Source organism: Pagrus pagrus (genome assembly GCF_965226575.1).
Source record: "Pagrus pagrus genome assembly, chromosome: 13".
In the NCBI taxonomy this organism is placed as follows: Eukaryota; Metazoa; Chordata; class Actinopteri; order Spariformes; family Sparidae; genus Pagrus; species Pagrus pagrus.
The window spans coordinates 12,863,725-12,879,204 of NC_140197.1; the positions used below are offsets into that span (position 1 = coordinate 12,863,725).

The 15,480-nt window shown below is 42.4% G+C and overlaps 1 protein-coding gene across 1 annotated transcript in view; it reads right to left on the minus strand.

Annotated features, from left to right (window-relative positions):
* llgl1 (LLGL scribble cell polarity complex component 1) overlaps positions 1-15,067 on the minus strand; it is a 35,652-nt gene extending 20,585 nt beyond the window's left edge. Inside the window, exons 1-2 of the mRNA XM_084370274.1 lie at positions 14,696-15,067; positions 11,083-11,180 (exon numbers count right to left, since the gene is read on the minus strand). Coding sequence (XP_084226400.1) covers positions 11,083-11,180; positions 14,696-14,776 — 179 coding nt within the window. The 5' untranslated portion in view covers positions 14,777-15,067. The remainder of the gene's footprint in view (positions 1-11,082; positions 11,181-14,695) is intronic.
* Positions 15,068-15,480: the final 413 nt, after the last annotated feature.

Genomic DNA, 15,480 nt, shown 5'->3' on the forward strand with positions numbered 1-15,480 from the left:
AGCAATACTGACACACTTAAGTACACTGCTTACATAAGCCTGTAGAAATGTGGATTAAAAATACAGAAAAATAAGAGGAAATCTGGGGAGTTCTCATGTTTGCAGTTGAGCTGGTTTTCTGTATTCCTACCACCATTGTTTTATATTATTCATCCTTTTTTTCTGAGATAAGATACATATTATATCAAGATACATTTAATATCCTCCTCTTTTTATTCCTATTATACATATCTTTACTCGACTGGCACAGGTATTTTCTTTCCTGTTCCCTGCATGCCCAGGAAGAACTGTACAACTTCAATATCTTCATCTCTACTCTCCTCCTTTCTCTCCCATCTGTTCTATTCAAGAAACGAATGATCTACCAGCAATTCTTCACTTTCTTTAACCCTCTCCTTCACCAGCTCTTTGATTACAGGAAAGGTCATTACAATTTGTTTCTCTGCTCTAAACATCTTTCCCATCTCTGCCTTAAACCACTCGTTTTCCCTGTGGGGGTCCGGTGGACTTTTAATACCAGCATTCCTCTGCCGTCTCCTTTCTCCCTCCTTCAATTCTTGGTAACCGTCTTCTTCTAACTCCTCTCAGCTCTCCTCCCATTCTCAGGCTCAGAAAAGAAGAAGAAGAAAAAAAAAAAAGGTACCTGCCCTCCTCTTTCTTCTCCCAGCATAAATCCCTCCTTTCTCGCTCCCTCCCTATCCTAATTCCCCAGAGGCCCGGCGGAGTGTTATACTAGCATTCCTTTAGTGTTGTCACTTCCTGTCCCTGGGTTTTATTCGCTGCAATAACACATGCCTCAGACAGCTGGAGGTGGAGGTGTGAGGGGAACATTCACTCATGGGTCATGAACCACCAGTCCAGAGACAAAGAGGCAGAGAGACCAGGACAGAGTTTATGTGAGAGAAGAACTGAGAAAAGCACAATTAGATACATATACAGTCTCCTACTCCCTTAAAGGAATAGTTTGACATTTTCGGAAATAAAATTATTCAATTCTTTGCAGAGTGTAAGATGAAACGATTGATGACACTCTGATATTTGAATGGTTAATCTGATGCTACAGCCAGCAGCTGGTTAGCTTAGCATAAATATTGGAAACAGGTGGAAACAGCTGGCCTGGCTCTGTCCAAAAGGTTTCCTAATCTGCCTATGAGCAACAAGATCACTATTTTAACACATTATATATAATTTGTTTAATACGAACAAAAACAGAAGAACAAAAATGCCAATTTGCATCATTTTGTGAGGTTATGTGTAGAGCCGGACCGATATATCCGTTGGCTGATATTATCAGCCGATATGAGCTCATAAAAGATATATGTTGTCCCATGCCTACAGATTTGAAAATCTATTTTTTTTTAGATGTTATCACGCAGTATATGATGCTAGGGGTAATTCATAAATCTGAAATCCTCGGGCTCAAGAGGCTTTCCCTCTCTTTTTTGTGCACTGGTCCACTTACCTGGACAGCCAATCAGAGTGATTTCTCTCACCAACGAGCTGCCACAGAAAAGCTCGAGAGCAGCTATGGGCGGGTTATGGGCTCCACATAAATACTTACAATTGAATTTCTCTTAAGGGGGATAGCTAAAGGTACATCTCATCTTACAGGCTCAATTGCTGCCAACAAGGGCTGTACAATGCCAACGCTTCAAGACACAACGCACCAACTGGTCACAGATTACACAGATGGTCACCAACAGCCCTGACGTCAGCCCGTTGGGCATTGTCAGTGTGTCAGGGCCTTCTTTCAGCAAGAAAGCACTGCGTCATGCAACCAAAGCAAGAATGTTGAAGTGAGAGTGAACATGCAACTGCAAAATGTGTCAAACAGCTGTGTTAAAAGCAGACTGGGTGAGCAAAGGAAAGCTGGCAAACTGAGTAGAAATACATCTATGCAGGAAAGGTGATGAAACAGAGATGAAAACAGTTGTGACTGCTGTGAGAAAACTGTCAGAAGACAAAATCAGAGTTCCACAGTTGTATAAGACCGATGGACGGCAGTGGTTTGCGTGTGTATCCCAGGTATGTGACAATGACCACAGCTCATTCGTCACACAAATCTGCACGTCATCTCACACAAATTTAAGCTGGCTGTGCAAAATAAGACTGCACAGAAAGCTGTCAGTGCACGGAGAAAAAAAAAACAACCACTAATGACTATTTGAGACTGTGTCAGAGCCTTGACACTTGGCTGGTCTGTAGTACCTCTGACAGGCTGCTACCATATCCAGTTTCAAACCTTGTCATTCCACACAACACCAAGTAGATGTGTCCGACAGGCAGCAGAAGTACTGTAAAGCACAACAGAGGTTATTACTGCTATGAGGAGGGACAAACAAAGAGAGTGTGATCAAGACTGGAAAAAAAGCTCAACTGTGGCACATGATTCACAGATCACACACACACTTCCTGGTCCTGGTGATGTCAGAGGACAGCTGGTAGAGGGATTCCCGGTGATGATGTCATCACCTCCTCACTAGGGACATCTGTAGATGAAGTCCCTCTAGCTGTAACCTCATTATAAATGTGTGTATATGTTTGTGAGTAATCCCTCCCCCCATGGGATCTGCTCATTGGCCAATATTACAAGCCCTCAATAGAAGTGGGCAGATAATAAATGTGTCACCCTCCCTCCCTCTGCAGCAGCCAGGCTGTTGTGCTAAATACAGATACACAAGTGTGTTGAGAAGTTAAATTCACATGAATACACACACATGCAGTCACAGTCTTACCAAACGTTAATTTAGCATGTTAGTATGCTCTCTGGGGCTGCCATCAACGATTATTCTCTTTATTTCTCTTGGTTAATATGCAATTATTTTCACAATTAAATTGAAAAATGCTCATCACCAGAGCCCAAAGTGATGTATCAAACTGCTTCTTTTGTCTGGTTAGGGTTAGACTCTTCATTTACTATCCTAAATGCCAAAGAAAAGACAGAAAATCCTTTAATTTAAGAAGCTGAACTCAGCAAATGTTTAACATTTTGCCTGAAAAATTACTTGAATAATTAATTGCTTAACAGAATAGTTGGCAGCTAATTTCTCTTTGGATGCCCTAATCGTTGCAACCCCAATGTTTTGCTAATTAGCACTAAAAACAAAGTACAGCTAAGGATGATGGGAAGGTCATTAGATTTGCATATATTTGGAGGACAAGTCAGCAGATCACCAAAGTATAATTCATCCTGAGTAGGACACGAATGTGTGTACTACATTTCACTGTAATCCATCCAATAGTTGTTAAGACATTTTAGTCTGGATCAAAGCAGTGGACCGACCGACATAACCATTCCTGGAGCCATGCCGCCAGAGTGACTAAAAACTCTTATTCAGATTACACTTGTGATAAACATCAAGGGCTGATGAATCTGCCATTTCAAAACATGCCACATAAAGATTATTCTTAAATCTAAGACATGTGGATAAAAAAAAAAGAGAGAGAGAGATGAAAGGCGCTGCTGCAAATTCTCAGGATGCCTCGACAGGAAGATCAGAGGCTTCTCCCACAATCCAAACACAGACACGTACACAAGGGTGTAAAACCAATCAGGTCAATACTGGGTAGAGCTGGAAACACTGACTCAAAGCAGTTATTCAAAGGCCTCTGCAATCCAATTTGGATATGAAATTGAATGCATTCATAAAATAAACCACAGAAACTCATAAAAAGCAGAGAGACAAGCTGAAGAGACACTAAAAGCTGTGTATAATTGGTCTTAGAGTTACATCAAAAGGTTCAGGAGAAAGAATTCAACATGGTAGACTTCAAACTTTGAGCAACCTGTTGAATGACGTAGTGGTTTAACTGTGCTGATCAGTGCAAAGAAACCAGTCATCAGCCTGCATGCTGGGAGTGGAGCGAGCAAAGATTTGCAGGATTGCTCAACAGAGAACCCTGAAAATGCACACAATGGAGGCCTACAGTAACTCATAATCACTGAATCACTGTCTCTTCCTCACACACACACACAGTGCGATTGCCCGGTGATGCAGAGAGAGAGCGTTAGCAGGGATAAAGCGATTTCACGGTCTGAATACAGACAAACAGAAGGCATTGTCCTCCATGCGGACACACAGACAACAGCCAGCACACCCTCTCTCACTCACACACACACACACACACACACACACACACACACACACACACGACAGAAGATAGGGATGGACAGGAAGCACGGATCGCTAGACCCAAGGATGAATGTGCAAGTTGACCACACGCAGAAAGGAGAGTTAGACCATCTATGCCAGTGAAAAATTCAGAAAAGTTAGAAAGATAACTTCAGTCAGCATCCAGCCAACTAATTGTTTTAGTTCCAAACTTCTGGAGGCATCATTTGCATGCAATTTCTTCAACTCCCTTTCTTCCCTACACACATAGCAACACACACACACACAATCACAAACTCCTCAGACGTCTGGCAAAAGGCAGTCTACAGCAAGACAAGCCAAACAACTCCACCCACCCACTAGAGAAACAATCCTGTCTCATTTGCATCCACTGCCTCAGCTAGTACCTCTCCACCTCCCACACCTCCCCTCTCTTGTCCCACTCACTTGGTGCACACGCTCCCCCTGACACGGCAGCAAACATGCTTTACTGTCAAATCAGCAACAAAACAGTTTAAACAAAGTTTATCTACAACACTACAAACATTCATGATCCCCAGAGGATGAATCCTACTGACTTCAATGTTTTTTTCCTCTAGCACCACCCTGAAATCAAGTGCCCCTCATGTGAATTGTAATCACTTGATGACTTGTTGATTTGTTAACGTTGCAGCAGCATCTTCAAGACAACCAACAAGAGAAGCGGCTGTTTGTTTCTTTTCTTGATGGAAAAGATATTTTCGGTCTTCTCCTGTCTGACTTTGGTAAGAGTTTCTCTTACTGCTGATCCAATAGTTGGAAGTTAGCTTGTGATAGACGATGACAGGTTAGTCCAGTTACCTGCAGAGTACTTTTTGAAAGTGCCTACCCTTTTCCAAACAGTTTCTTCCCAGATGATTCTGTGTAACATACCATCTGGCATGTCAGCTTATGATGAAGGTAGATCCTAGCAAAACTTCTTTTACTTGAGTCAAAGTCCCTGTCAAGTACATTAATTTGCTTTAAGATTAGCTTAATAGGCTTATTATTATCCATTGCCAATAGAGTTGGGAAGTATTCTGGCAATAGCATTATATTTTTGAAGCTATAGCTGGCAAATACAAAGCTAGCACACACCACGTTTACTTGCCACTCTTTCTTCTCTCTCTCTTCTTCACTTTAATTCATTCACCCGTCCCTACTAATTCAGCTTTTCAGGGATTGATTGTTTTTACACAACTTTGATCTGTCAGTTCGGGTAAATGTTTTCTTTTTCGCTCCTGCACTCTGTTCCACTCGGTGAGACCACACACCCTTTATCGCTACAGACAGGCCCCTCCAACTTGTTGCCAACTGGATGAGAGAGTGTGTGTGTGTGTGTGTGTGTGTCCATTCATCTGTATAGGTGTGGGGGGTGAGAAGGATCGGCACAGACCAAAGACAAGGATAGAGGAGGGTGGAGAGGTTGAGTGAGACAGAGGAAGCGGGGGGGGGGATTTTAAATGTCCTGCCATTCTTCAGGAATATCAATGAGGAACAAGTTATAGTCAATCGACTGAGTGACAAAAAGAGACAGAGTGATGGTGGTGGGAAGGAAACGATGCAAAAAGAAACAGAGAAATGGTGCTACAGTCTATATGGTAGAAAGTAATGACAGTTAGCAGAGAGTAGGCAGTGTGTGGGTGAGAGGGAGGAGGAGGTGATGGGTGGGAAGAATGTTAAAGGGAGTCTGCATCTTCAACTTATTGATTTGTTAAACGCAAACGCCTAAAAAGAACACAGGTTACATAACGTAGTATTTTCTGCACAAATTACACAAACCACAGTCTGTGCAGCAAAGCATGAAAACAAATTAATGGGACATGGTACAAATAAAAAGCAGGCAATAAAAAGGGGCAGGAAAATCTGGAGCTGTGTAACAATTAAAAGGAAGTTTTGTGGCACAAACAAGCACATGGGGAATTTACTGGATGGATTAACACGTCAGGATTCCTTCACATTGAGCTGTCAGCGTCCACGTCTCATGCCACAATGTGTAGGAAGCATAAAATATGGATGGAGCTTCTGGGTCTGAAAAGTGAAGGCAATGCGGAAGTGGCTTAAACCTTCATTCTTAAAAAGGTCAGCAGGCGGCAACTCCACTGGTTTCAAAAAGAAATCAAATTGTTTATAAGCTTATGAGAAAAACAACCCTACTTCTTACTTGATTTAATACCTCAGTAAACAGCTTACTAATGAGTTTATGGTGTCAATCGCTAGTTTCAAGTCTTCTTCAGCACAGCATGATGTTCATATTGTAAATTATGGCCCCATTTAGTAGAAAATAGACAATAAGGTTGGGTATGCTTTAGATCGTGGCTACATTGTGATTGTCAAGTCGCTACCACAGCATCTAAGCGCCACCTTCTCTACTAAACACAGACACTATTAGACTCCCAAAAAAACAAATTGGCAGCGGCCATAATGCCAAACTCAAGGCTTCAAAACAGCAGGGCAAAAACAAAAGGGTTGTCTTATAGTGGGTTTACACAACAGAAAGTAAGGAAATGAAAAGATTAATTTTGTTTATGTCCAATGTGATACATGTCTCCTCTATGTCTTGCAAAAGCGGATGACTCACAGTGTTAAAACAATGAATTCCCGTACACAAAGTCGAGCCGCAACCCTGTGACATCAGCAAACAATGCTGGTCACCTACTTCTAAATATGAAGAAATGCTAGGAAAAGAAACAAGATCCAATGACGCAGCGTGTGTGTGTGTGTGTGTGTGTGTGTGTGTGACCAACAGGATGTCAGACAGACAGAGGGAGAGATGACAGCTGGAGGAGCACACCCACACACACACACACACACACACACACACACACACACACACACATCAAAGCTCTGTTGTGTGCGTGTGTGTAAATATTAGCTTGTCCTCTGGCTGCAGGATTGTCAATACTGAACAGTCACAAAGTTTCAGTGTGGTTCAGCACGTACTGGATTGTCCAGATAAGGTCAGAGCCCACAGTTTCATACTGGTACAATGATACTGTGGCGCAGTATTTTCTGACTTTTTTACCCATAACTGATGTATTTCTACCAACAAACTGGTGTGTGACGTGCTGAGCTGCAGACTTTTAATACCCTCCAGTCTGCGAGCACTTCTCATCCCCAGCAACTGTGCTGGTTGTCTTGGAAACCGATTCAAAAGCTTCCTTTATTAAGACTAGACTCAGCAACAAAGCTCTTACTCACCCAATACACACACACACACACACACACACACACACACACACACACACACACACACACACACACACACACACACACACACACACACACACACACACACACACACACACACACACACACACACACACACACACACACACACACACACACACACACACACACGGGGAGGGTTAACCCAGGGCAGCCCAACATGCATTCTTCAACAGGAGACAGACTCCCCAAGAATCGGCTCACCACCCCCACACATGATCTCTCTTGACATACACACACACAAAAAAGTCCACACCACATTGTCCCCTTCCCTCTGCTGAGCCCCAGTCTGTGGTCGATTGCAGAAACTCTCAGGGCGTAATATGACTCTGCCTTTCTAAACACGCAGAGAATGAGGGAGAGAGGGAGGAAAAAGGAGAGAACAAGTGAGAAACTCGAGCAAGAGGCTGAACGAGCGCGCATGTGAACAAGAGGAGAGATCGTGCCAGGATGGAGAACAGAAGTTCAAACAAGAGAAAAAACTCCACAAATTTTGCAATTTTCCAGTCCATCCTTGAAATTGAGTCAATAAACTCTGATCGACCGAACTTTCTGTTCAGTCTTTACTCCTGAGGTGCTCAGGCGTCAGTGTGTGTGAGAGTCAAACCGCACATCTGGCATTACAACCTGGGAGTGTGTGTGTACTACAGTACTAGGCAGGTATGCTGGCAGGCACGTCCGGGTCAAACCCAAGTCAGTGAGTCTGTGAGATTATCAGGAAATGGGGACACAGAAAATGAAGACTATCTTTTTTTAACCGAACTTGATTTTCAGGACAAAACCGAGCCCTCCTCAGAGCCCTGACGTTACAGCTGAAAAGATTAATCCATCAGTCAATCAAAAGACAAATAACCTGCAGCTATTTTGATAACTGACCGATCATTTCAGTCCTTTTTCTGGAATTTGTCCAGCGCCATTTTCTCTGGTACCAGCATTTCAAATGTGAGGATTTGCTGCTTGGTTTTGGAAATTTCATCGACCAATCAATTAATAATAAAAAAAAAAATCTGCAGATAATCCAATAATGAAAAAAATCATGAACTAAGATAACTCCTTCTACCTGGTTTGTGTTGTTTTAGAGATGGTTTACACTCAATTTTGCTTTCAGTGATGTGCATTAAACCAGCTAAAAGGTGATCTAACGCAGTCATTCAGACCTTTTGGATCTTCAGCCTCCTGACAAATAAAGCAACATCTACTGACAACACTTTGTCAGGTGTTACGAGAAGCTCAACAAACACATTTTTACCTGTCAAACTGTTTTATCTGAGTGGTTTCTAACAGAAAACTGAGAAAATTAAACATTGACCGTCATTTGTGTGAATTCTTTTTTACGTTCTTTCTAAGCCCTTTAATTAAAACCCAACCTGCACTACCTTGAGAACCTCAAGGGGTTAGGAACGACTGATCTAATGCAATCAGTGTAAAACAAGATAAAGCGTTTCTTTTCTTTCCTGCAACATGACTCTTGCTACACTTCCCAGATATTCTCTGAGGGTATACATGCTGACTTTCCAGAAATTCCAACAGCAGCTGGGACCTTGTTAAAAAGCAGGATGACTCGTCTGAGCTTTGCGGTATCAGTCATTTTGCTCAAATAGGTACAGCCGTGTAGTGGAGTTATTTTGCCTCCCTCTTCCATCTCTTTTACACTCCCTTGTCTTCGCTGCCTCTGTTTATCTCCATCTCTCCCCTCCTCCATTTCTCCCTCCATCCATCTCCCTCTGGGGTGCAAGTGCCTGGCACCACCAGCCTCTCTCTCCCTCTCTCTCTTTCTCCCTCTATCTCTCAAAGCTGCATCTCAAAGAGTCAATTCTCTGGTCTAATGCATCTGCACACAACCTCAGCCAGCCTGTCTTCACACACACTGATAAATATGCACATACTGTTACAATAACCATAAACATTCACGGTGAATACACTCAACACAAACACTGGCATGTTTGTGTTGATAAATCCTGTTACATGCTCTCCACTGCAACTCGTCAAAGAAACATGCGAGACAAACGTGAAACATGTGAGGCAAACATGCAAAACAAACACCCTTAACGTACTTATTTTCCAAAGATGATGGTGCTTGACCAGTAAACAACCCAACGACGAAGCAAAAGACTGATATTAACCCACAGAACCGTCATAGTGAACATGACAGAGTTGGCAGCTGTAGAGAGATGAGCGAGATCAATAATATGTCACAGCTCTGCATGAGCCTCCAGGCTGGAACTTTTGACACGCTGACGCTCTAAGCCAAATTATGGTCTTGCTGCAATGCTTCTCGCAAGCCAAACCAGTACAGCTTTAGTCAGTGTGTCCCAACTAACTGTGTTGCTCAAACACTGACACTGCCACAGGTCAGGGGTTAGATTCCCAACTGGCCGCAAGCTCAAAAATGCATCTACGGTATTCTAACAATCATGCGCCTGATAGTGTATGTAATGATGTTGTTTTGTTTTTCTCGCTTAGTGTCATTTTCATAGCTACAATTACATTTTACTCACCAAGTTAATTGCAGTGATTTGGAGGTGGCGACAGCGCTTCAACTGCGTAAAATAGGGCAGGAGCACAAGTGGTCAGACTGACGCATGCAGGTGTTAAACAAACCGTCACTTTGTCCAGATCATCTAAACCACTTAAGCAGAAATTACACTGAAAGTGAGTGCACCTGAAACATCAATTGCGTAGTGAAACTGTGTGCTTATTACTCCAGTAAGTATCAAAAGTCAGGCGGCAAATAGTAAACAGCATTTGGGTGATAATTTTAATGTTTGCTTCCAATTCCTAAATATCTGACATTTAGTAGCTGGTGTGAGAAAAATGTTACTATAACCCAAAAGAATGACGGCCACAACTATGAAAATAAAACCCAGATTGTACAAAATGATTAAACTTTCCTCCAATATTGTCAGTTTAGATGGGAACAACAGATCACTCTTCTGCACTTCAGGGTTGCAGACAGTGCAACTACCCACAGAGACAGACAGCACACACAGCAATGCACTGCCCTGCTGAAGTGCTGTTATATAAACAGCTCTGCTGCAGAAACATCTGATCAGTTATTTCCTCAACATTCGTAAAAGCACACGGGGCATCGTGAGAGCAAGACAACCAACGGCAAAGTAGAAAAAAACAGCACAGACATGAACTAAACCGTTAAATTAGCTTTAAAAAGGCACAAAAATAGCATGGACCCTTTGTGTAGACATGCTTTTGTTTTTCTTTTTTTTTTTTTTTACAAATGACAGGCGTTTAAAGAAGCGGTACAACCTGCACAGGAAACAAAATCTCAATAACATGACATTAAAGAGCTCGACAGGTGCATGAAACGCTGGTTTCCGCATGTAGCTGCACTGCAGAGCTGATGTACAGATAAACAGAACTGCACTTCAAAAGATGTGAACTGACAGAAGCGGAAGAAAAACTGTTTGTGTATCCTACCAGTCGCTGCTCAGGGTTCTCTTTGATAGTTTTTGTCTTGCAAGTCGTAGTCGGCTAGATTCTGAGACGCATAGTCAGCTGTGACGATATGTTTTTAATCTTTACAATCAGTTTGCCATATTTCACGGCTCATTTTTGATTTTTAAACCACTTAGAGCTTTTAGACATGTGGACTGGACTGAAGCTGATGGAAGACATTCAAAAATGTGGTTATTTCAAAAAAAATTATTTATTGCCTAGCCTTACTGTGACAGACGTTGCAAATCAAAACTGGTAATAAAAAGGATACACTTTGATGGCTCCTGACTTTGTCCCGATGGCCATGAGTTGCAGCTTGGGGTCATAGGCCAAAGCACTGGGCTGATGAGGAAAGCCATGTTCCACAGTCTGACAGAGAAACAGACAGAGCGGAGATGTGGGAAAGACAAACAGAGGAGAGATTAACAGATGACACAAGAAAGAATACAATGAAAAACACTCAGATTTTTTTTTTTCCCTTTAACACCACGCTCTGTATGTGTGTGAGAGTGTCTGTACAGTCAGTGCGGCGTCTAAAAGGGAGGACCCCCTTAATAAAGTAAGAGGAAAGTTCTTAAAAACACTGATGGCAGCAGCATCGCTTCATTAAAACGCTCTGCAGACTTTGTTAAATGGGATTAACATCAATTCACAGCTATTCCTTCTGCACATGTCGGGAGAAGGCGAGACAGCTGGGAAAGCATTTAGATCAACAGAGGGAAAAACAGAACAGAAACTTTGTAGATACCTTAACCCACTTTAAAGAGGTCGAGGGGGTCTTTAAAGTTTTGTGGCCAAAAAACTCTGACCGGCCTCTGTGATCGAGAAATTTGGCAATGACTTATTTAGTTTGGAACTCAGATACAAGGTAAAACATTAACTCTTTGTTTCTTAGTACCAGTCTGATCACACACACACACACACACACACACACACACACACACACACACACACACACACACACACACACACACACACACACACAAAGTAACACTCCTGTTGAGAGACCACCTCTGTGATAGCTGCTGCAGCTGGTGCCAAACCTTGTAAGAACATGTCTTGTTGTCACACTGAGACAAACAGTTCATGGACAGTTCATTATCGATTAATCAGTTTATCATTTTCACAATTATTCAATTCATCGTTTTTGCTATAAAAATTGAGTGAAACTATTATCAATTATCAAAATAGTTGGCAATTAATTAATTAATTATATATATATAATAATTAAATAATTAACTCTTTCAGCTTATCAATAAATCTGTGTACGCTGTCGCTACTGTCAAAGGAATTTTCCCAATATCCTTAAATTTAAAATTCAAATCTTCATGTAGAGCTGCAGTGGTTAGTTAATTAAAAAAATATCCACATCTCTCTTGATTATTGATTAATTTAAAAATAATTTGACGCTGAAAAATGCCACAGATTTGCATTTTACAGCTTCTCAAATACACACACACACACACACACACACACCTCTAATTTCAATATGTCACACCGGCCTCTGGGATGGACATTTTAATGTGAGTTTGCAATCTATTCCCAGAGGAGACCACTTTATTTTGTCTACACCCTTCTAACCCCTTCTGCTCTGCCATCTCTCATAACATCTCTAAAAATGAAACACATACTAAAACACAAATAAGTGTATTTACAAGATTGACAACTTATCATGCCTTAATCTGTAGTCTGTAACTTTCCATGCATTTTTACCATTTGTGATGGCAAACACAACCGAAATCTTGCAGTGAAGACTTGAAAATGAAGAGCTTCAAACTTGAAAATGTGTTCCCTTTCATAGCACTCACTTTAACATGTAGGCCATAGTGTGACATCTCACCAATGCTACTCATACAACTTTTCCACCAAATTAGTTCTGGTTCTTGAACCGGTTCTGATCAGGATTCTCAGAATCTTAGTGCCATCGAGCAAACCAGCCCACCTTTCCACCAGTTTTGAGCAGTAACACTGTGATCAAGGACGTCGACATCAACAGAGGGTGTTGCACGATGCACAACGGAAGTAAACAGTAGCAGAAAGATGACAGATTGCATTGATTGCCTGTGAGCTTGTTTCTGTTACAACAGATACTTGTTTTTATCCAAAAAACAAGCATGGACCAACTATTAACTATAAGCATTAGATGAAGAAGACTATCACGTGCATGACTTATCCATCCTCTTTTACAACCTGTAGAATATGACATGCCCACTGAGGTCAAGGAAAACCTATATCAACTTTCAACTTTATTTGTCAAGGGGCCAAGGGCGACTGGTTTTGCAGGGAGACATTAAAAAAAGAGGTTGTAGATAAATATATATATATATATATATATATATATATATATATATATATATATATATATATATATATATATATATATTAGGGTTTAAAATCAGGTAAGTAAACCAGAATGTTTCCATGTTGGTGGAAAAGTGGCATCAGAGAACCGGGGATACGCAAGTAACCTCAGGTTTTGAATGGACCTTATTGGGACCATTAACCAGGACCAGAACAAGTGCGACCCTACAAGCCAGAACAAGCTGATCTGTCATCACATGCTAGTTTGTGTGTTTTTACAATACTCTCTCAGTGAACAATTTATTCAATAAAGAAATACTAGCTTTACTGGCGTCAGTGGTTTAGATACAGATGCTCTGAATTTCAGAGTACCTGTCCAGGACGAACAAATGTAAAATCAATGCGCAGAGCATCACAACTAGCTTAATGGCTTTTCCCAGACCTAATGGTTGTAGTTTATCTCCAGTGGACTTCCTTAGCAAGTTGTATCATTAAGCATTTGGTGTGCTGTTTATTTATTATCTGCATTAACTTTTCCAAGCTTTTGTACACATATATAATACTGGTCCAGAATAATGTGAAATTGCAACACTCAACACTCAATTCAAGTACTTATTTGATTGAAAAACACGTTTTGTAGATTTAGCAGTTCTATGCTTTCTTTTCAATTTACACTGCACTATCTGCTATGCCTTTTTTTAGTAATCCTATTGAGCGAGGTTCATTTTGTCATCCACAGTGTGCGTGATAAATCGTGGCTTTCAACATCATAAAGTTTGGTCAGCCCTGCTTCCTGGGACACTGTGCTCTACTTTTTGAGTGATGACACAGTGTGCATACAGACAGCAGCCTCACCTAACCAGGGTTCAGGGCCACAGCAGAGCTCAACTTGGTTCCTGCATCTCAGTGCAGCATGTAGACACTACTGCTACAGCAGCTCCCACCAGTCAAGGTGACAACATGCAGCTCAGATAATGTGAACTCAGGAAGTTGAGGTTTACTGTACATGTAGATGAGGTGCCAGCATGAAACCTGACACTGCCTCTGAGAGGGGTCCAACTGTCACCACACTGACAGCCATCTTGATCGATATCTGAATGAAATATGGGTCACTCGACTCACTCACACATGAAGCATCAAAGTGCTGCAACACAACACAACTAATCTCGTTACTGCGAAGCCTGATAATCCCTATCACTGACATAATCTGTTGTTGGTGGTTAATTAAAGCGATGTTGAGTCCGCGGGGAGAAGTTTTTCCTCGGTTCACTCTGAACGCGGGCCTCGTTTGCGTTAAAGCCAATTAACGAGCCGTGAAAACAACAGAAACACACACGCATCAACAAAGAGTCCGAGTCCATCGCCCCTCCGCTGCAGTTTACAGCTCTTTTCTGTGTCTAGCTGGAAACAGAAAGCAGCAACAGAGAGGAGCGGCCGGGGCAACGCTGCAGAGTGCTCGACTTAAAACATGGTCCCGTCTTGAGATAGAGGAGATAGTTTTGGGGAGCAGCAGAGGAGGAGAGAAGAAGAGGAGGTTGCCCCTCTCTCCGTCTCCCTCCCTCTCCTCCGTCCCGTTACTTTACCTTGTTGAAGGCGAACAGCTCCTGTTTTATCTTCTCCCTCTGCGGGTCGGTGCCCTGCCGACGAAACCTAAACTTCATCATCTTGGAGTCGGGCGGGAGGGGAGGCAGGACCGGCGGGGGGACGGAGAGGAAAACACGGAGATAACAACCCGGGGTTCTCGGCGGCAGGAGAGAGGCGGTGCGGCGTAGTCGGACGATGCTAAAGCTAGCTAACCGACCAGCTAGCCCATGCAGGCTGAGAGCGGGGCTGCGACGCTGCTGCTGCTGCTGCTGCTGCTGCGGGTTGCGGCTCTCCTCCCCTCTCTCCCTCCTGATGCTGTTTAGGTCGCGGAGGGGTTTGACCACAGCTCCCCCTCCTCTTCCCGGTTCACACGGACCCCGCTGCTGTGAACCAATGAGGGCGAGGAAATCTGCGAGCAATTACACAGGAACGCCCACACAGCCAAGCGCTCTGGAGGGGTGTGTTCGGTTTGTAACACAGGAAGCACCGAGTCAACGTCCCACATACAACCGCTCATACAAGGCGATAAACGGCGAGTCCCGTATAGCAAATCAAACCGTCAGAAAGTAAATAGCTTGTAAGAGTTAATAAAGGCAAAGCAAGTGAACTTGTTCACCTTCTTTTGTTGAAAAATCGTAAATAATTTACGACTGTAATTATAGTAAAACATCTTGGGATGATGCTAATTGCTGGTTGTTTTCTAGGTTTCTTGGAAAACACTTTAGCATCCATAGAAAGGACATGAACTGATCCTAAATGCTGTGATTACAGGCTATTTTGTGAA